The sequence below is a fragment of the Perissodus microlepis genome, chromosome 7 (assembly GCF_051167445.1).
Source record: "Perissodus microlepis isolate ML-2025 ecotype Zambia chromosome 7, ASM5116744v1, whole genome shotgun sequence".
NCBI lineage: Eukaryota > Metazoa > Chordata > Actinopteri > Cichliformes > Cichlidae > Perissodus > Perissodus microlepis.
In genome coordinates, this window is record NC_140467.1 from 49,958,847 (window position 1) to 49,981,783 (window position 22,937).

General features: G+C 41.6%; 1 protein-coding gene across 3 annotated transcripts in view; it reads right to left on the minus strand.

Moving 5' to 3' along the window:
• Positions 1-22,937, minus strand: part of col5a1 (procollagen, type V, alpha 1) — a 74,643-nt gene that overhangs the window by 26,442 nt on the left and 25,264 nt on the right. For 2 of the 3 annotated variants that reach the window (XM_084935657.1, XM_084935656.1), the window contains exons 5-24: positions 14,947-15,078; positions 12,496-12,603; positions 12,003-12,383; positions 10,371-10,910; positions 10,213-10,269; positions 8,442-8,483; positions 7,860-7,922; positions 7,687-7,761; positions 5,068-5,160; positions 4,568-4,624; positions 4,384-4,437; positions 4,125-4,178; positions 3,909-3,962; positions 3,725-3,778; positions 3,586-3,639; positions 3,115-3,159; positions 2,309-2,362; positions 1,796-1,840; positions 994-1,047; positions 857-901 (exon numbers count right to left, since the gene is read on the minus strand). In XM_084935657.1, coding sequence (XP_084791783.1) covers positions 857-901; positions 994-1,047; positions 1,796-1,840; positions 2,309-2,362; positions 3,115-3,159; positions 3,586-3,639; positions 3,725-3,778; positions 3,909-3,962; positions 4,125-4,178; positions 4,384-4,437; positions 4,568-4,624; positions 5,068-5,160; positions 7,687-7,761; positions 7,860-7,922; positions 8,442-8,483; positions 10,213-10,269; positions 10,371-10,910; positions 12,003-12,383; positions 12,496-12,603; positions 14,947-15,078 — 2,061 coding nt within the window. The remainder of the gene's footprint in view (positions 1-856; positions 902-993; positions 1,048-1,795; positions 1,841-2,308; positions 2,363-3,114; positions 3,160-3,585; positions 3,640-3,724; positions 3,779-3,908; positions 3,963-4,124; positions 4,179-4,383; positions 4,438-4,567; positions 4,625-5,067; positions 5,161-7,686; positions 7,762-7,859; positions 7,923-8,441; positions 8,484-10,212; positions 10,270-10,370; positions 10,911-12,002; positions 12,384-12,495; positions 12,604-14,946; positions 15,079-22,937) is intronic. The other variant, XM_084935658.1, reaches the window with a different exon arrangement.

The following is a 22,937-nucleotide window of genomic DNA, read 5'->3' on the forward strand; positions in this document are numbered from 1 at the left end:
AGATGTCTATCGGTATAACAACAACGTGAGGTTTAGCTGATATAACACTGACTATTGTTACATAATCCATTCAAATGCTGGCGAGACATATCCCAGAAACCCACACATGACACCAGAACCCAGGGGATCACAAAATCCTGTAGGTGTCATCCTTTGGTGATGATGAGTGTGCGTAAAATTTCATTTATTGTCATTATAATTCATTTTAACCTCAGTGGCCAAAAGACAAACAGTAGGATTCTTAGACAAGCAAAGGTAACGGATACATAAAATTAATCATGACGATAATAGGATGCAGATTTCTTTTCTCTTTGTTATGCTCATTAGCTCTAGTCCCAAAAATTATGTACATGGTGTTTTGGGGTGGCAAAGTCTTGCATATGTATTGAATGTGTTGTATTAAATTTGAGCTCTTAAGACAAAGATATACGATTTAAGTCTACTGTTTCGCTTTATTACACTTAGCAAATATCATGATGGCTTTAATGTCTTTTAAAATCAGGGCACACGCAGTACCTACATTACCAAATCCCAAATGCTCAATAATAAAGTGAATAATAAAATAACTAAGTGCTCCATAGAAGCCAATGTAATTTAGCTGAAATGAAATTAAAATGTATCAGGATTCAAATCTGTCTGTACTGTCTACAAGGCAACATTTAGTCCTGCATTGGGGATGAGGAGGCATTTGCATAATTGTGTGATAAGCATTTCTGAATAAGATAGCAACTTGGCTTTCCGCTCATGAAAATGAATGCGACCAGCTATTTTATACATTCTGATTCTTTTTGTTTTTAAAGCATCTTAGAGTTTTTTTAGTGGAGTTACAGGATTTTAGAGTCACGTGGTATGTTACCTTCTCTCCTGGAGGTCCAATGGGTCCTTGAGGCCCTGCAAGTCCCTGTGGGGAGGATACAAAAATGATCAGCAAGCTTTCATTTCACACTTCCGAGAAAGAAAGATCTAAATTCACACTACATTTTCATCACTCACCTGGGCTCCTGGGTTGCCTTGCTGTCCGGGAGGTCCTGGCTCTCCTTGGGGTCCCTGAAAAAGAAAAATTGTCTTAGAAATCTCCCCATGTAGAAAAGACTGAATAATTTATTGATTTTCAACCAGGCTGTGTGAATGTGAAACTGATTTCGTGACCAGCATTGTCCAGCAAAGGGGAAAATTTCCTCTGAAAAAAATATAAATGAGAAGCAGTAGCACACTTCTGCATGATTACCTCATAACAACACAATAAGCCACAACTTTTGGACTGATGGAGTAGCATCTTTCCACGGCTCGAGGTAAGAGACACACACACACGTACACAGTGCACATTACCGCAACTACTTTCCTAATGAAAGAAACTGCTGAGGCACAAACACAACAACACCTTTCCCAATGAGATAACTGGCGATCAATTATATTTCCTCAGGCCAAGAGTCAGGGAACGCTCCTGGTCTTTCATCTCTACCTCGTTGGATCGTTCCCAACAGAACAAAGGAGCTGCTTCAGTTAGGCATTCTCTCATTACAGCCGGGCGCTGCCTGAAATTGAGCTGGAATGGTACAAGCGGCCGAGGTGGACTGCTCAAATAGACCTAAACACAGGCAGCCTATTCTTCATTATGTCTTAATGTCTGATTGAACTGGTGTGTGTGTGCTTGTGTGTGTTTGCCCATGAGGGCATATCATGGGCTTTTTGAGGGTGAAATTAAGCAAACGTTGATTGAAATTGAAATTGTGCGTGTTGGTTTATCTGAGAGTTTGCACATATAGGCAATTTAGTTCATTCCAGCTTCACTTACTATGTTTCCCTTGGGTCCAGGGTGGCCATCCATTCCAGTAACGCCCTACAGCAGGTGACAAAAGAACATTAAGAACAAAAAATGAAAAGGGAAAGGCAGCAAATCTATAAAAGACTAAAATGGACAGAATCGACTGTGTGAATGAATTTTAAAGTCTGATGTATTTGAATCGCTAACTCCTACAGAGAGATATCAGTTTCAAAAATGTGCAGTGTCCACGTTAAATTAAATCCGCTGGAACAAATTAGATTGAAGCCTCGCTGCACTGTAGACATCTATCAGAGAAGCTGAAGTTAAACTCAATAACATATGCTACTCTTTTGTATATTGTGTCTGAGAGATATTGAGTTTTGTATTTCCCCGTGGTTGTTGTTTGCCCTTCCCTTTTCTCTCGCCGCTTATGAGATGCTAAAAAATTGATTCCGCTCTCTAAACTGTAAATCTATTGCTGGATATGAAAAGTTGAGAAGTTGAAGGAGAGGTGAGAGGGTTGGGTGGGGGGTGGGCACTCACAGGTGGTCCAGGAGGTCCCTGAGGTCCTTTTGGTCCCAGCAAACCCCGAGGCCCCTGTGGTAAAAATGAAGGGAAATGAGATTGAGAGTGATATCACACCTGTGAAAAAGGACTGATGCATTATTAAACACGTTCAGCTAAATCAAGTTTCAAAATTATACTGCTGGAAATAACCTCACTTTCCAAATGTCCTTGAGGATTTTCTACAGAGTGAGATGTGAGGGAAAGCTGAAGCCCGCTCTCCTTTTTTTCCTTCTTTCTTTCTTTCTCTCTCTTTTTTTACTACTCTTGCATTTCCCTCAGCCGTACCCATGAAACAGTGCTGTGATTTTTTTTCTGTGTGCCATGCCTCACAGCTACAGTTACCCAAGTAGATGGATTGTCCTGACTGTGTGAATTCAAACCAATGTAGCGCACCCTGGTGGATAAAAAAGATCATAACATGCAATATCAAGGGCTTTCTGATGGTTTCTCCTTTTCCTGTCTTTTCCACCCTCCGCAGGGAGTATCCTGCATGGGTGAGGCGGGGTGCGGGAGGCTATTAAAAGAAGCTTGATGTGTTCTGCTTGCTTTTCTCACCACCAGAGATTCCCCTGTACACATGAGTTCTGATCAACATTCACTTTGCACCACAATAGCACTAAAAAATAAAAAATTCCAAGTCTATATGACTATGAACATGTGATATATGATACCAGCCGACAGTATGATTGTTCAGTAACACAATAACATGATGACAGCAGGCCTGCAGCTCTTATACATTTCCCTGAGTGTAAGACTGAATGGTAATATATGTGATCACTCACTGGTTCACCAGGAAGTCCCCTGGGTCCGATCTCTCCATCATCTCCCTGGGAAAGAGAAGAGCAGGTCAGGCTGTGGAACAGACAGTGAATTATAATGGAGGAGAAAGTGAGGATGTGCAAGAGTGTGCGTGTGTGTGTGTGTGTGTAATGTGAAAACATAATGAAGAAACAGAGGAAGTGGGGGATCAAGTTGCATCAGTTGTGTTTAATGGAGAAGGTGAGGGAAATTGGGAAAAGGTATTTTTGCAAAAAGAAAAAACTGAACGTATTATAAGGAACGAAATCGACGAGAAGGAGAAAGTAGGAAGAGGAAGTGGAAGTGAACGGTGCGTTTGGGAAGAATCCTGCAAAGAAGTCATTTGTGCAAGAGCAGAACAAATTCAGATAGTGCGACTTCGTGTGCACAGCACTTGAGGTTGATAAGAAAATGAAGGGGCAGGAGTGAAATTCTTTTCTTTTTTTTTGTTTTACCCTCTCTCCATCCTCTCCAGGACCACCAGGAGGTCCATGGGGGCCGGGTTCACCCTGTGAAAACAAATATGAACATGTTTAACTGTTGTCCAAATTCCAACAGACACACACCTCTCAGGTTAAAGGTTAAAATGCTTACTCTGTGTCCTTTTTCACCAGGAAGTCCAGCCAGACCATCAAATCCTCTGTCTCCCTTAAAAGCGGGGGAAAAAAAGAACATTTAATGATATAGATCACCACCTCAGCTTAAAAATTTACTTCAAAAAATCTTTTTATCAAAAGTGGCACATTTAAGTGCATCGTGAATGGAAAAGATGACATACCTTTGGTCCAGTCTGTCCTGGCATGCCCCTGGCACCATCAGCTCCAGAGCGACCCTGTAAAAGCAACAGCACATGTTCTACCTCCAGATCAAGACAATCACAGAGCATTTACTATTTGCAATCGCAAACAAACACTGTGAAGTACATAAAAACTATCTTGCTTAGTGTTAATATTACTTCTTTCTCTGCTGCTGAATAGCTTGGTTGACAACTTACTCGTCTACCAGACTTTCCAGGAGGTCCAGGGGTTCCCAAAGGTCCACGTGGTCCCTAAAACAAAGGTGCTGTAAATCACTGAGCCATCTTTTTCATTTCCAATCTATCCACCTAAATTAGGCTTTTCAGCTGATTTGCTAGTAACAGAATATTACAAAGGCTCAGCATTAGTGAACACATTTCCAGAACTGGCTTGCTTAGACTGATATGATCAGAAACAGATCCTGAAAACAGAATGTAGCATGGTGATTTCTAGTACCTGAGGTCCTGCCTCTCCAGACTCCCCCTTTAGTCCTGGTACACCAGGAGGACCCTTAAAAAGAAAAATACTGACTAAAAATTCATATAACAATTGAGCAAGACCATCCTGTGTGCCACAGAATCTGCAGATCAGAGTATTTGTGCTTCAGTGTTTTTCCTGGGAGGTGATTTGCCATACATACCAGCGGTCCAGGTCTGCCAGTCAAACCCATTGGCCCTGTAGGACCGCGCATAGCCAGCTGACCAAAGAAAGGAGAAATAACATAATCAAATGAAACATATGGAAAAGAAGGAAAGAGGACAATTTAGCTCATGTGTGAATGAATGCAGCAGATTTAGCAATTTATATTTGTCTCTGCTGTATACTGTGTCTGTACTTGTGCTCTGCATGTTAATGTTAAACTTAATGCACAAAATGCAGCATCTATTAATAATAAATGAGGAAAAACATTGTAGGAAATGTGCCGCAAATACAGCAAAAGTCACGTGATAAGCAGTAACAAAATGTTAAAAACGAAACAAAAATTAAAAAAAATATGACATTTGAGGAGAAGTGAGGGAAAAAAGTTTAGAATGAAATCATCTGAAATAAGATATTTTCCACATGAGAATCTTATAGTTTGCAGAGTTTAGCAACAAAGAGCAGTAAAAATAGCATAAATGTGAAGGTGTAAACTGTTACCCTAGCCTGCTGCATGATGGCTTGCATCTGGGCCTCCTGTGCTGATACAGCAGGTCCCTTCTGCCCAGAGTCACCTCCGGCGCTGAGTCTGAACTATGGAAGGAATGATAGCTTGGTGAGACTTCAGTCCCATAAAAAGGAATACACAAGAAACAAAAAAATGAGAGCCAAGAGAAGCATGTGGAAGGACTAAAGTGCTGGCCTGTGGCAAAAATCTTTTAAGTTTATACAGCCACACACTGTTACCAACAATAGCTCTAATATTTCTTTAATACAGTCTGTCCATTTAAGAAAAACAACAACAAAAAAACAACAACAACTATGCTACAGCCTCCAGCTGTCAAATCAGCTCCATCCATGGCTGCTTGCAGGCCATAATGTTCACATTCGACTGCCATCTGGTGGTGATAAGCCAGCATTACACCCTAACATGAATATTCATGCCTATGGTGCAACTCTTGACTTTGTTTGGGCCAGACATCTTGGTTTGGATTACACGGCACAGTCCTCAGGAGACTGACTGTCAGTTGAGCTGCAGATGCAGAGGCAACACAGCAGTGAAATGCTGTGCAGGATTTCAAAGTCACAGAGAGGGTTGTTGCCACGAAGCAAAATACAAACCGTTGATCTAGAACATCAGGGATGAGTCAGATGTACTGCAGCTGAATAAAAACAATATTTTTTCATATTTTCCCGCAAATCCCGCAGTTTTTCTTCGTCCACTTGATTCTATCTCTGCCATGCAAACGAGATGTTCTGATTTATCAAGAAATGGCTAAAAAAAAAGCCAGACGTCCACAGACGACAAAGAGAAGCTGCTTCACCAGTGTCTAGATTTGCCACCTAACCCTGCCGTGCTGCTCATGTTGGCGTCGATTCTCATTAGACTTGGAGCTCAAGGATCGCCGGCTTTCTGCCAGCGGATACACCAGAACACCTTGTCCAGACAGAGCTTGCCACATGGCTCCGCCAGACAGTTTTTGAGGAATCCTGAAACCACAACTCTGTATCTGCACAACTAATCAGTTACAACCGCAGCAGCAGCATTTTCCCAGCACCTAATAAAGAAAGCGGAGGAGGTAGACATCACAGGAAGCTATTAGGATGTCTGAGCAACTGTTGCGGTCAAGTCTGACATAGAAAAAAAAAAAGATGCTCGGTAGCATTGACTTTGCTGACTTGGCTAGGATTTGTGTTTGTGAACTTAAAGCAGCTGACATTACAGCTGTTATTTAAGAATCTCACTCAACATGTTGAAGCACATATTTATGCAACAAAACACTCGTAAGTAGGGCTGGGTATCCTCACTGATTTCTAGAATCGATTCGATTCCGATTCACAAGGTGCCGAAACGATTCGATCCACGATTCAATTCAATTCGATTTGTATCTGGGAAATTTTGCCTCAGACAGTCAGAAATATTATAATTCAGATCAGTACATTTACATATTTTTGTATCTATAAAAAGGAAGCTGACACTCGCAAGACTTTATCAAAGGTATAAGCGTCACAGCAGATGCCTTTATGTCAAAGTAGCTGAAGATAAAACACAGAAAAACACGAAGGTGATTTTCCTGGCCTGGGATTTTATAAAAATATTCTGCAGTAGATCGAAAACGAAAGAAAACCATTAATCAACATATGAACATCACCTCTGAAGTTACAGCGGTTTTATTAGAGACACGGCTAAGCGTTTTGTTTCAATTTTGTTTCAATTTGTTCAGAAGCCTATTGAACAGCAGAAATTAGGTTTTCTTTTCGGAAGTTAGTAAAAGGAAAAAAACAGCGGCCGACAGCGCTGTAAACAACGGTAGACTTGTGCGTAACAAGCAAGCGAATAATGCAGAAAACAGACTTTTAGATGGGAAACTGTTCTTGAAGTACAGAGAGAGAGAGAGAGAGAGAGCATGACATGTGATTTTATCATGTTGGAAGCAAAACAGCAAAACTAAGAGGGAATTCATGACGATGTTTATGTGAAGCGTAGTTTGGATCTTCTTTTGCTGCTGGTTTGGTCAATATTGTTTGGAGAGAGATAAAACTAATAGCTGTAGAATCGGCGCAAAAAGGGCGTAAACACAAAGCGCGGACCCGCCGAAACATCAGAATCAGCGAGCTGTCATCTTTCAGCCCCGACCGTGTCCCTGCCGTCGGGTGAGAAAGGCAACATCTCACTGATTCTGATCCGTCGGCGGGTCCGCGCTTTGTGTTTATGTCTTTGTGCAGAATCCGTGTACCTGCTCTCTTTTACTGTTTTAGCTGTTTGGTGGTTGTTGAAATTTTGTGAGGTTTCACCTGAGATTCTGGTGTTTCGGGCAAAATAAATTTATATTAAAAAATCGATTCAGGATTTTAATGAATTGATATCACGTTATCCAAGCCAGAATCGATTTTAATCGATAAATCGATTATCAAAACCCAGCCCTACTCGTAAGGGTTAGGCTCATCATAAATGGCTTGATGGGAAACCCCCTTTATTCCACTTCATTGTATAAGTTATCGATAAAACACTGTGTCAATAATAACAATTGGTCTTAAAGGAGGTTAAACAAGGATTAAAGCACTAAGTTAGAATTTCTGACTTTGGAAGAAGAAGAAGAATAATTGTATTTTACTTACAGGCAGCATCAGGACAGTTCCAGGAGGTCCTGGCAGGCCATCAGCACCAGGAAGACCAGGACGACCTGGAAGACCCTTAGATGGGAAATTACAAACACAAGTGAGTGTTTTATTATTTGTATTTGTAAACCTATGGTGATGTTTAGGACATTAAAAAAAAAAAAAAACCTTACCCTCTCTCCAGAATCTCCAGGACTGCCTGGTGGGCCGGAAGCACCTGGGGGTCCAGGGAGACCCTATTTTAAACAGAAGACCTCATTTAACTTCTATATATACACACAATACAACACAAGGTTTTGCCTTCATCTTGCAAAATGGTCACATACAGCAGAACGGAATGTGCATGTGGCAATATTTTATAAGAGAGGCTGTGAAGCTGTAAATCTTTGTGGGGTATTCTTATTTGTTTATATTGTAGTGCAACGCTTCAGTGGCTGGACTCCATCTGCAGGGTGTCAAAGCAAATCTGTATTAAAGGAATCTTCCTAAATAAATGACGACGTTCCTTCGACATCTAATCTAGTCAAAAAACCGCTTTGGGGGAACTGCTCGGGCCACTCCTTTTTGCATCGGGAGCCAGCAAAGCATTAAAACTTGAATTTTCTGGTAGTGCAGACAAACAATGAATGCGTGAAAGGAAGCTCTATTGGCTTTTCTTTACCAAGCGGCTGCCAAGAAAAACGGCAGCAATTACGATGCGAGGGGGGGTGGGAAAGGAAAACACAGGAAGTTAAGAGACAGGAAGATTTACTTACTGTTGGCCCTTCAGGCCCAGCCGGACCTTCCACTAACATTCCCTGAAACACACAAGCACAAATCATTATGCCTCATTCATAAGCAAGTGGCTCCAAACAACACTGTCACACTTGAGTACAATACACAGGAAAACGTTCACTTGTAAACTTGTCCCTTCATCATGTTCCCATCTTTGCTGACTCATGTGCATGCATGCCTGTCACTGCAGCTGTGTTTGCAGTAGATCCACAGAGAACGAGAGAGTGGCTGCAAACAACAGGCAAAGCCATCCTGAGGTGCTTCCCCTACCCGGACAAGTTAAGTTAAGGGCTAATCAGATCAGTGGGGATGTTAAACTTATTCACACATGCAAACTGAAACATAAAGCCAGTTTAGCCATGTCTATGAACATTTTGGAATTAGTTCAGTCTAAGTGTAGGGTTAGTGTTTGAGTTAGGGTTAGGCCTGATCAGTAACACTGCACAGGCAATAATAGCAGTTCATCTCATTTCAATGTCTCAATGACTCAAGGCTCTGACTTAACAGATGCATCAGTGCAGCTCTACAGCTACATAAATACTGCCTTGTTTGCTCTTGTGGTAGCAATTTGGCTTTTTGCTTTCTGAGATTAAAATTCTGCCCACTCTCCAAAGTTCAAGCTGCCTTCAGAGCATTTTTATTTTAAACACTTCCTTCAGACTTGTTTTTTTTTTTCTTCAATCCCTGCAGTTATTCCTGTGTGTCACCTGCATTGCGGCTACTGATTGAGGGGCTGGGTCTGTACATGTATTTATTTTTCATTGAAGTTAGCACTTCATAATACAGCCCACACTTATACTTGTAGCATAATTTCTGTCAAAATTCCTGCAAAATATCCTGACGTTGTGCTACTTAAAATTACTTACTGACCAAATAAATGTATTTACAGAATCGTCTTTCCTGTAAAAATCTGACTTGTTATCTCCTTATTTTAGTGTACCTATCATTAAGTATTTGTAGGTAAATCTTATTGCATACTATTTAAAAAAAATACATAGAAAGTCCACTCAGTTACAGGGGAATTACACCCTCAGTCGAGGGCTGTATTATAACATGTTGCCCTTTTGTAATTTTTTAGCTTTCTTAGTTTCCTACCTCACAGCTTTTTGCATGTTGCAAAGGGACAAAAGCACACTGGGAGGTTGCGTATGTGTGTTCCAGCATGCTTACACGTGTGCATACACAAAAGGTCATTAAGGAAGTGGACTCAAAAAACATGAACTCCTTCTGTAAACACTGAAGGCACTCAGTCACAGAGGCATATATGCCTGGTGGAGCTCCATGACTTCTGTTTGAAGTAAAACAGCTGGTGCTGTATTAGATACATGCAAACCTTTTGTGGCATATATATCCATATAGGAAGACATTTTCACAGTGTTACCTGTATATATATATGAGTGTCTGTTTTAGGTTTTATAATTGAACAATTCCTTTAAAACTTCCTATTGTTCTTCCTGGTTTTACTTCCCTTGTGATTACATGCTACCTACACCTTGTTTAGAGCTTATTAACAATTGCCGCATGGCTCTACAACAAATGTTTATGCTTTAGCCCCGATGAACAGCCAGGAGCAAGGCCTCGTCCGAGGATGCTAACAGAAAACTGTGGTGAGCTTGTGTGGCTTATGGAGCCTTATTCAGGAAGTAAGGGATAGTTTGTGTTTAGATGTAGATTACACATATGTCCTCCCCATGAGCCCAAACGGAGCCTTCGTCTGCTGCTTGTGTATGTTGTTCAAACAGTCATACTCACAGGCTCAATAACAGCAGGCTCTCCCTTCTGTCCTTTCTCACCATGAGCTCCGTAACCCTACACAGCACAGACACAAAAACAAAGTCAGCCCACCCTCACTTATCTTCATCACCTTTATGATTTATTTTTATTCTGCAGTGTATCCTGTTTAATTTCACCTGCCCATAATCCTGAGTGTTAGCAGGCAGCCCTATGTTAGGCAGCTCTGTGCCGTAATCGTAGGTTTCATCTAGCTCTCCGTCATAGTTTTTCAGGTCCTCCTGATTGAACCCTTCCATGTAATCATAGGCATCCACACCCAGGCCAGTGCCGGTGGCGATGGACCCTCGGTTTCCGGTGCCTGCGCTGGCTGAGCCGCCTCCCACTGACACGGAACTTCCTCCACCCCCGAGGGTGATGGTGGAACTGCTGCTGCTGCTACCACCACCTCCAATGTTCAGAGTACTGCTGCTGCTGCTACCACCACCTCCACCACTGACGTGCACAGTAGTGCTTCTGCTGCTGCCTCCACCTCCAATGTTCAGAGTACTGCTGCTGCTGCTGCCTCCACCTCCAATGTTCAGAGTACTGCTGCTGCTGCTGCCTCCACCTCCAATGTTTATTGTACTGCTGCTGCCATCTCCATCAATGGTGTGGGTCCTGTCAAAGTCATAGTCGTCATATCCATAGGTTCCGTAGTCATCATGGGAGGCTCCTGCCTGTTGGAACAATTAACAGGACAGAATAATTGAGGATAACTGGCAATGTGGCCTTTTGAATACCATTCCATCCATAAACATGATAGCTCGAAAAGTTTTGAATGAATTCTGATCACATTTTGTAGGGGTGTAGAGTGGGGTGGTGTTAACAATCCATTAACATTGGGCCTACATCCACCAACATTTTCAAGATAAACTTATTGATTTGACAATCTAATTATAATTGACTTACCATTGTGGTGTGTCAACGTATAAAAGTATCGGATAGGGATTTAAAATATCATGACAAGTTTGACCTCTGACCTATCCTTCAAGGTCAATAGATTTAATGCTGATAATAATGCTACATATAGCTATTTAAAACCATGTTTCTTACTGCTATTGTTTACACACATAAATATCACTTAACTTTGAATCTCAAATCAAGGTCAAATAAGGTCAAACTTTCATGAAACGTCTTTTATCTTTAAAACTATGCTTTAAATTCTACTGCCTTCATTTGTATTGGCAGCATGTAGGAAATGATACTGGTACATGGAGATTCTAAACATCACACTATAGTTTGCATCCAATCTATGCTTCATTTTTACTTTTCTTTGTTTTTAATCACGGTTGCATATGTACATTTTCTCAGACCCTTACTAGGCACCTGTGGCACTTTTACATTAACTTTTTTGTTTATTTATTGTAGACTTTACTATCTATCTAGTCACATTTGACCTCTGACCTTATTTTTACATTCTTTACATTTCTTTCAAGAAGGCCCCAAAAAGGTTTTATGTCAACTGAATGAGAATGAGCCGCCTAGTTAGTTAGAAATAAACTGTAATATAATATTACATAATAAGCCCAATTTATATTTATGTCCCATTATTCACAAATCAGTAGTTATTATCTATGACCTATTCCTACATACATGTTTGTGTATTCTGTCACCCTACCTTTGTCTGATTTTTCCTGCGCTACAAACTTCTTAAAGTTTTTTTAAAAGAACAAAGAAAATAAAATGAATATATACAAAGTACAATACCATTCATAAAGGTGTACAGTAATACTGACAACAATTAACTCCCATGATTAATGTCCACCTACTGATGTTTTGTTGCTGGAGATTGTGACTGTAGTCCTTTCACCAGTGGTGATGACCTTCGTTCCAGTCCCGGCATCCAAATCAACCCTTCCCCCTGCTCCCAGGTCCAGCTCGCCCCCAGTGCCGATGCCGGTGATGGTGACACTTCGAGAGGTATCAACGCCACCAGGTCCAGGCGTGGAGTCATAGTAGTCGTCATAGCCCTCATAGGTGCCGTACGTGACCCCCAATGCGTAATCATCTTCTCCTCCTCCAGTGGCAGTACTTGAAGAGCTGCTGGATGAGCGAGAGGATGAGCCGGTGGAGATGGAGGTCCAGTCGGTGCCAGTAGAACTGCCTTTCAAAATCTCACCCCCTGTGATCAGACTGTCCCCTTCTGTCTCCTGTAAAGATATTTGGAGGGGGACGTTGGCATTGGACGCTTTACTGTAGTAACATAGAAACAATACAGTTATGTATAAGATGCGGGCATTTAGAGCAAACATGAAATGGTACCTCTTTTGTGGTTGTCTCAGTTGTCTCAGAATCAAGAGTTGAGTCATAAGGCTTTTCCAAATCATCGTAGTAAGGGTATTCATAATAGTAGCTGTCCTCCTCTTTCTTCTAAAGGGAGAAAAACATTCCACCAGCATTAAGAGATTGTATGACTGAGAGAGAAAGATTGGCAATCAATTATTTGCAACATGATTTTTAAATATGTTGCACTGCGCTATTGCCTCTGGCTGGCTCATGTTTGTACAACCGGTCGACCATCGATCAGAAGCACACAGGAGTTCCTCCTCCTTGTGGAAAGCTCACACTGTATCTGCCTGTTGTAAACTGCTATGATTGAATGACAAATTGCTCTTACATAGTTTGCCTAATGACTCCAGCACCTATCTTTAGAAAAGAGGAAAACAGAGGGGCAAGATTTTGTGTAACAAACAGGGCCCTGGGCAAATCAAAAAGTCAAAAGGAAGAGCTTCCTGTTCATCCTGTAACACTTCTTTGACATCCCGTTAATTAGCACACACTGAGTATATTGGTATTCAGTGGGGAAAATGACACAGTGCATGAATGCAAGCTTAGGCAGGCACCACATCATCATTCCTAAACATGATTAAGTAAATGCATAGACTGATAACTTGGTTCTTCCCAGTCAGCACTTTTCCTCTGGCACATTGCAGGTCTCTTACACAATGCCAAGAGGCTCTTTTCAGCACAGGATCCAACAAAGATCTGATTTGAGTATTAGAGACAATTATGGTTTAAGGGAAATCATTTCCATGAGTAAGACCAGCAAGAAAATACTAAGTGGTTCTTTTGTTGGATTCTATAATGTGTAGTTTCATTCTGTATGTAAAGAATCTACAAAAACTGCTTCTAGTAAGCGGTAGCCTACAAAGCTGCACTTACACTTATGCACTGGTTAACAAGTAAAAAAAAAACTTGGAAGAAACTTGTGATTTATTTATTTTTTTGTCATTTATGTATAATTAGGTGCATAGGTTTTTGTACACTAACATCTTCATGGGAAACACAGCGTTTGTTGACATCCAGCAGTTCTAGACTTTTGCACATTTTGATTACTGGCTTTAAAATACATTGTGGGATTGTACAGAGGCATAATTAAAAAAACCACATCATTGTTATCTCTGGCTCTGCATTACATTTCTTTCTTTCTCATGGATGAGCATTTTCTCTTCTAACACTGCTTCTGGGCGATCTTGACTCAAGAGTTGGGAGTTCGCCTTGTAATTGGAAGGTTGCCGGTTCAAGCCCCATCTCGGACAGTCTCGGTCGTTGTGTCCTTGGGCAAGACACTTCACCCGTTGCCTACTGGTGGTGGTCAGAATGTAGCTTGCCATCACCAGTGTGTGAATGGGTGGATGACTGGATGTGTAAAGTGCTTTGGGGTCCTTAGGGACTAGTAAAAGCGCTATACAAATACTGGCCATTTACCATTTACCATTCTTTAAGCTGTGGGGTTCCACAAGGTTCAGTACTGGGTACATTACAATTTTTTTTACAATTTTTTTTCTACATCCTTTCTTTTGCTATCACAATTCAAGCACCATTCAAGCTTTTTCTATGACGATGACACTCACCTATATATGTCTTTTAAGCCTCACCAGCTGCGCAGGCTGCTCACCTTAGTCCATGGTTTAACCAAGGTTATTGATTGGCACTTTAATAATTACCTTATTTTAAATGTCAACAAGACTAAGACATGATTATATCTCCTTGTGATTTATATTCTCAAATCAGTCGGGCTCTTACTTCATTTTGTTCAAATCAGTCAGTGCTACAAACCTTGGTGTAATATTTGAATCCTCTCTAGGTTTCAACTCACATGTAAAATTCATGTCTTGTTCCTGCTATTCTCATTTAAGGAACATTTCTAAATTGCAACTTATGGTCTCTTTTGGAACTGGAGAAAATTATTCATGCATTTTTTTCATCGTCCTTAGATTATTGTAATGCTTTGCTTACTGGCTTAGATAAATGATCTCTTTCACGTCTTCAAGCAATAAAGAATGCTGCGGCCAGATTATTAACGGGTTCCCACAATCGAGCTAGCATCACTCCCATTTTATATTCTTTACACTGGCTTCCAGTAGGTTTTAGAATTTGTTTTAAAATTCTCGTTTTCACATACTGAGCTCTAAACACACTGTTTATCCCAGCTCCTTACAAAGCACACTGCTGCTCATAGGCTTGGATCACAGGATCAGAATCTGCTGGTTGTTCTGCGTATGAGACTGAAGACTGGGAAGCCGATTCTGTGTACACTTTAAAAACCACCTAAATACCTTTTTGTTTAACCAGGCTTTTTTTTTGATACTTTTACTGATTTGAATTCATTCTGTATCTTCCAGTGAATCACAAAAAAATCTTTTAGAGTAGTGCCAGAATAAAACATGGAGCGAGAGATGATTTGAAAAGCAGAAAAGTAATGTTACTCACAGCGTTGTCTGTGCCGGGGTCCTGGTTCTGTGGCTGGTCAGGGGATGGCACTTCACAATCAGGGCTGTAGTGCTCACAGTAGTCATAGGCAGCACGATGGTCTGCTACAATCATTAGCTGCTGGATGTCTCCCTAGAAACCCAAACATACATGCATGCTAATAAGTAAACAAATGAAAATGAGAGAAGCAAAGCCTGACACTGTGTGACCTGTGAGGTGAAAAAGGGAAAGCATCTACATCTGCAAATGTGACATTGCTGCAGAACAGGCAGTCAAGAAACTAGGTCAAGCCAGGGGGATCTCAGGGTGACTAAATGATGAAGAACGTTGTCAAGGGTCCAAGAATGCCATTTTGCATCAGAGTTAAGAGTGTCAGGCGAACAGAGTTACAGCAACACAATAAACAAGATCAAACGTTTGGAGCACAACATGTAAGCCTGACCTCAGTCTGCGTGCATCGTAAGTGATTTTACCTTCAAACTGATTGTGTAAGGCATGTGCATGAGCAGACCTGCAGCTAGGACTAGATCAGAAGAGATAAGAGCTCTGTGTATATCTATGTATACATTGAGTGGACATGCAGTTGTGGAACAGAAGAAGAGGAAGAGAGATTTAAGACAGAGAGAAGTTAAAAAAGAGACAGAACAGAGAAGGCTGCTAGAAAATTACTGAGAGAGAACAAGGGAGAGAAAGGCTCAGAAGGATCCCCAGGCTACATAGGGAGCTGGGTGTGTTTCCCACATGTTTCTGAAAAGAATTCATATGGCACCGAAACCTTGTATTGCATTTATCCAAACATGTCCTGATCGCAATTCCAAATTCAGTGATGTCATTCCACATCAATCAAACACGATGTCAGCGTAGCTGAAACAAATATATTTCCAGGAGGCAGGAGGATCGTGAAGCGACGCAGCTATGGGAACAGACCGCCACGGAGGATGAAGTGTTTTTAATTATGTTCAATTGCCAAAAGTTAAAAAAGAAAAAACCCTCAACATGTCTTTCCAGCTGAAATGAGCTTTCTTTACTGACATGCATAAATGGATTGCATTTGTGGTCTAACCAGTGTGAGTTCAATGAAGTGCACCAATCCCACTGCTTTGCTTGAACATACCACTCAGTACCCCTTGCCTCAGATCCTTTAATAACCCTTTCAAAACACTTCACTAGAAGTTGTTTCCTGCTCCATCCTTGGTTTATGTTATAGCTGGACTTTATAGTGGATGCGGGGAAATCAGTCTCTTCCTCCAAAACAGAAGGACTAGAGGAGCCATTACACAGCACTCCCAGCTATGGACTTTGAAGCTTTCAAATGGCCACCTCTGAAGCCACAATCTACAGGAGGGTAGACTTGGTATCACTGTAGCGCAATGCCCCCTCTTATTTCAGCGGAGCAGTGTGCCGCAGCTGCGCTGACAGGGGACGATGGGAATTCAGTGTTTGAAATGAGGTCACACTCAATAAGAAATAAGCCCACTCTACAGCAAAATAGCCCCCTCCGTTTGGAGCATTGCACCGCTTTCCTATTCACATGCCATTCTTGCACTTCTCCGTTTTCTTTTTTCCCCCCTCCATCTCCCACAGCAGCCAAAGGAATGTCAGGGTACATTATGGCCACAAGTGGTATTGCATGAACCTAAGTTTTCCAAGACGAGACTATTAATCATACACCAAAGCTTTAATTAGCACATCCTCGCAGCACGTAGAGCACTGTGGCAGAAGGCGCTTAATGATCTGTGACATGTACACAGAAAGAAGAAAGAAAGAGGTGTGTGCTTGCCTAGGTAGAAAAGTATACTGTTGCACAGGCCCTGCTGGGGATAGAAGTAAAAAAAGGCTGACATCCATCAACCTCCACTAGAGTTTATAATGAGGCTCTCACTATGACTTCAGCTGTTTTATGAGTTGCATATCTGTATAAGACGTCCTTTAACTTTTAGCCTCAATTGCCAGGCATATGATAATAGTAAGTCCACCACTTTCTTGTGTGTTTTGTTTTCTACACTGACATTGAAAGCTGCACACCTTCACAGTAAAACTACTGTCGAAGTCTCGAGGCGGCATGGCAACCACTAAAGCTGGTTCTGCTTTCCTGTCTTTGAGCCTTTTTTCACCACAAGTCACTCCACGAATTCTGAAGCCAAATGTTACATAAGCTACAATTTTACAGTTAGAGGGGAGGAGTTAAATGTTCCCTATACTATACCGCAGACGTATGCTGATGCTTAAATTTCTCATTTTGAATTCTGGCCCTGAATGCCCAGCTTAGTCCAGCAACCCATTAGAGCATGAGGAATTTACTCCATTAGTGCAAATGGGTTGGGCTGTGTCACCATAATTTTGACAAGGGGAAATGGCAGTGCAACTGCAGAGTCAGACATTCAGCGTGTAATAAGGCTGATTGGTTAACAGGAAATTATAGATTATTCTTCACCTCACGAGTCACATCACAAGGAGCCGATATGTGACCGCGAGAAATGAGGTGATTGACATCCAAGACAAAGGGTTAAAAAAAAAACAACCAAAAAACCCTGGTATTATAGCATAACACCCAAACGCTGGGTGAAACCATAGAACACATGCAATCAGCTCTCCTGTTAGAGGAGGGACAGTGATATTTTTCACTCTGGAGCATCATGTGGCACATCAGAGCAGTGCTTAAGGCAGAGTTCTCAGACAATAACAGGGCTGCAGTTGTCAGCATCTCCCCAGACTCCGCTGAAATACGACTCTGCTCCTTGCCAGTGCTCGCCTGATGCCGAGCTCTGGTGTTAAAGCCATCGCCTGTGGCTGTGAGCGACAGACAGCCTCACTTGGACACGATTCACGCTGAAAGACACCTGCACGCACATAACATGTTAAGCCCGCAGAGCGCAAGGCCACAGCTCGCGGCAAGAATGTGGAATGGGAGCAAATCCGTACAGATCAATGCCACTGAAAAATTCATCTTTTCAGCGTTTTCCTAAATAAAATATCACACAGTCTTTTAAGCTTTTATTCCCCAGCTCACCCTATTTTCTTTTTTTCTTTTTTCCCGAAACACAACACTGCTAGATTTTTCTGCTTATGTCCAGATGGGGGCAGGAGAGTGCTCTGGTGAGCACAATGCCAAACATCTGTCTCCATTTGTATCTGACCCACAATCATGCAGGGTGGACCAAGTTCATTGTGTTCCATCTTCTGAATTACAAAATGCGATGGATAGGACGAAAATTTCAAAATCATCACATCGCATAATGAACGGGAGTAAACGTGGCTATGTTTGGAGGTTAAAAGTGGACAGTTACCAATGGGCACATATTCTTCTTCCGTCTTTTTCATTTTACTTGCACACACAGAGACATACTTAAAGCATTAGGTGAGCATAGACCAAAAAAGGTGCATTTTGATTAGAGGAAGGTCCTAAGGCAACTCCCCCCGCCCTGCTGGTGGAGGGAGGGGCAGGCACTGTGTCTCATGAAATCTGCACCTTCTCGAGCTTAGAGCAGCGTACCACGAAATACACAGCACAAACCAACGCTCATTATGTTCACATATCCACGGGGACATCTGATAATGGTTCTTTTTACCTTCTAAACCTCACAGGAGACAAAGGCAGCAGTCAAAAGAAGAAAAGCTCTAGGTGAGTTTTCATCATTTTTACGATCAGATGTCAGCATAGGAAAATGAGTAGGTGGCCCCCAAAGAGCAGAATGTAACTCTTGGAGGTCTTGCTGCAGTTTAAGGAGTGCTACTTTCCCAACATATTTACACAGTCACCCCCGAGCTCCAAGCCAAGCGTTGGTGTCACTGCCAGCCCACACCGGCGCACTCACATGCAGCCCCAGCGTCTGGGCATTGTCCAACCTGACCACAAAAACCAAACAACAAGCTGCAGAGGTCAGCTCGCTGCGCTGGGGAAATAAATCAGAAAGGACACATGCATAGAAAGTCACATAACCACGCACATGTAGGTATAGAAGTATATGTGTAGACACGCACACGTGCAGAAAACTAAAGCAAAATGCATAAATGTAAACCGTCGTCAGACATCAATTGAATTTTCATCCACTTTCCCCTCCAGACTCTAGTCCAATCTCAGTCCTCAGCGCTGCTGCCAACAGCAACATGTCTGTCTGCCGGCCCCACTTATCCACAACACAGCCCCCTACAGTAACCATTCCCCCACCTCATTGTCGCTGACCAGTTTTTGATTCCCTCTGAATGTCCCGTGTCACTCTAACCCTTCGTTTCCCAGCCCCTGCGACACTCACTGCACATAAGACTTTAATCCCACATCTCTATGGATTGCGGGAAGGCATATTCCCATTTCCTGTTCTTTTGGGATAGCTGAAACCGCTTCACTCACCTAGGAGGGCGTTTGGCTCGGGCATTTGCTGAAATCTACATTAAAAAGTGCTGAGGGCACACTTCACGGTTTGCTGACACAGTAAAGGAATAACACGGAGAAAAAAAGGGAGTGAAATATCAACTTTTGACATGAGTTAAGGAAAATCTTAATTATCCGTGGAAATTCCATCTATCCCAAGGGTAGTGATGTCTGGCCTAGAATGTACAGAGTAGTGTGCTTTTTCAATGAAGCAGGATGTATACCTTGGACAAGATAATGCAAAGAAGCACGTGAAGACACAAGTATGTGGAGCAAGTGGCTTCGAGGATCCAGGTCCATATACTTGGGGTTTAAAGTTATATCACTAACCACAACCCTTTTCCACAGTAAAGGCAAAGACAGCTGTGGCTTAAGGAGTACAGTTGTCTACTAATTAGAAGGTTGGTGGTTCAATCCACAGTTGCCATCACAGTGTAATGTTAGGTATATAAGTACTTGTGTGATTGGGTGAATTAAACTTTCAGTAAGGACTTTCAGCATCATACACTGAGTTTTTTATTAGCTAAAGCTTTCTGATGGAACTGTTTTCAAGTGCTGATTAAACTTTATCATATATTTAGGGGCTGGGTTTTGTCCATTGCATTGCATTTCATTGGAGTTTGCATGATATATGTGCCCTCTCCATTTATGCCCACCCCTCACCCAAACTGGTTGCATCTGCTGCAACTGGTTGCATCTGCCGCAACCAGTTTGGGAAATCTATAGCCTGCTTCCAAGACTATAGGTTTAAAACCTGGGAAAGTTTAAACAAAAATAGGTTTTGCTGGAGGTTTCTTCCTGTTAAAAGGGAGTTTCTCCTTCCCACTGTCACCAAGTGTGCGCTCATAGGGGGTCATCTGATTGTTGGGGATTTCTCTGTTTTATTCCAGGGTCTTTACTTACAGTATAAAGTACCTTGCAGTGACTTTTGGTGTGATTTGGCGCTATATAAATAAAATTTTATCGAATTGAATTGAAATGCCATTAGAAAGATGTAAATGTAAAAAAAAGACTGACAGCGCCACTAGCTTCTCACTTGTAAATGATCATGATGATCAGTCAGCATCTCATAGAAATATTTTCAATATAAACTGAACATCATGGCGTCTTTGGATTAAGGATTTATACTGTGGCAGAATACATTTGAATTCAGAAAGCAGAGTGTAAGATGAGTGAATTGGATTTAGGAATGTAGTTACAGAACTTTCTCTGAGCTATATGTTGATCAGCCATGTTTGTGGCCTTCTCAGTGTCTGCACTCAAGGGCTAATTTGCCATCACACTTCTGAACAGGGGATTTGAGGGCTCCCTACATTGCAATTCAGGGTTATTTGAGACCTTGAGATCATTTGAGACGATCTATCCAGAAACACTGGTCCCTGGATCACATGGTGAAACACGTCGTACAATCCCTCATCCCTCATTTGGAGTTCTGTAGAGCAAAGACAGCCCGGGGCGAAACTCTGCATTAAATTCTGACTGTGTTACAGTCAACCTAACAGAAAAAATGACCCAGCACACACTATACTAGTGAATTATATTTAGTAGGGGGGAAAATGCACACACACACACACACACACACACACATACACACACAAGATTGGGGCTACTTTTTTTTTTAAGTTTCTATAACATTGGTAAATTAGGAAGTCCTGTATAATATATGAGCAGTGTAAATGAGAGACACACTTTTGTAATGCTCTGATTAATTACTATGTGTACCACTTTTATTGTCCACTTGAAGCCGGATCTCCTTTTCCCCCCTTTCTTTTCTTTGTGGAAGAACCTAAATTTTCACTTATAATTTTTTTTATACAAAGCAGTCATGGAGACCCAAGCAGGGCATCAAATTTCTTGGCCTCCACTAATGGGGCAAAAGAAGAGAGGCCATTATCCACGCATTAGAAAAACTGAACAAACTGCTACTGCTTTCTGACACCCAATGGAAATCTGAGGTCACGTACATTTTTAACAGTAGAGCCACAGACTGAAATGCTTTTACTAAAGCTACTGAAGCTATTTACTGAGAAAAAAATAATAACACAGGAGCCAAGCCAAGGTCTGGCAAAGTCACTCAAACCGACCGATGAAAACTGAGTGACAAAGGGTTCAAAGTGTATTGGGAGATTGGAAAGTCTGCTGCAAATATCACTCATTCTGTCAAATCTTTACCTTAGATGACTGAAACATGTGAACAATAAAGATGTTGGCGGGAAAAAATGGAGGAAAGTCCTGAGGTGAAGATGGGAAAACAGGATGTGTAAAAACCCATCAGGCCATGACAATATTAAAGCTCATTATGAGCATCAAGCTCATGTGTTGCATTTTTTTATTCGTTTTTCCTGGCTCTATCTGCTCTACAGGGGCCCCGCAACTTGCTTCTTTCCACTCCGACTGAAGGCTTCCAGACCCATTCCCCTGCTCCCTTAGTCTTACCCTGTTACTTTTAACCCTCCCTATTCATTTCATCGTTAATCCTTTATTTCTGTATATCTAAAGCGTAATCATCTTCTGTTTTGTTACCTATCCTACCAAACTTATCACTCACCCTCCCATTCGCTCTTGGGACAGCCTATCAGCGGATACCAAGGAAACCTCTGGATGATGTCATGTGGTGCGGCTCCTGTTCCAAGACTGACATCAGCTGGGGAGAGAACTCCTCATTCTTTCCAGCGAATGACCCAACATTTTTGGCTCCTGTACCCACACCTCCCCCTCTCCTCCAGCCCTTCTCATTTCAGAACATTATTTTGTTTTCTTTACACTCAAAACTTCCCTCTGATGTCTTCCCCTATAACTGTCGAACAGGCCGAATATATCTTTCTGTGATAAAGACTCCACCATATCATTGTCCACATTCATGGAAGCTGCTGTCTGTGCTTTTGGCCAGACAAGAAGTGCTGTGTTTGCACATCTCCACCTCAGTTGCTTCAATTCAACCGCTTTCCCCTGTGGATTACCTCTGAGTGGGGCCAAGTGGTTCATCTGTCCCACTTAGGTTACCTCAGACCAACCACAGGTCGCCATTTCACTGAATGCTACTTACAACTAAGGGATGGGTATTAAATTATCTCTGATTGTTCTTGGCAAACTCAGCTTGAAACAACATTGAACAAGGAAATCAGGGGTACATTTAGAATCTGGAGTCTTTCATGCAGACTTTTTTTTTTTACTTTACAGAGATGAAGAGACACTAGAAATGCATCCAAACAGAGAAACAATAATATCTAATCTGTACCCACAGGTATATCTGTCAGAGAAGTACCCTTTAAGGTGATTTAGCTACTCTTTATATTGCATTTTTGTTATGTTAATGTTAATTTGATAGTTTTCAAAACAGCTTAATCTAATGTTGGTTGATTCTCTTAGAATGACCAGTCTACCACTTTTGTGAAGATTTTGCAAAGACCAGCAGGGGTCAGCATTCCAGGTTGCATTCCCAAACATAAAAGGGCACCTTGCTTTAACTGTTGTGTGAATATTTTCCGGAGCTAAACATATAACAGAAAATAAGTGAAGGTTTAATCGAAATTAACAAATATGAGGAAGAGAATGTAAGGGTATGAGAGTAAACCAGTTTCTAAAAGACCTCATGTTAGCTAGCTATGTCAACCAAGCTAAA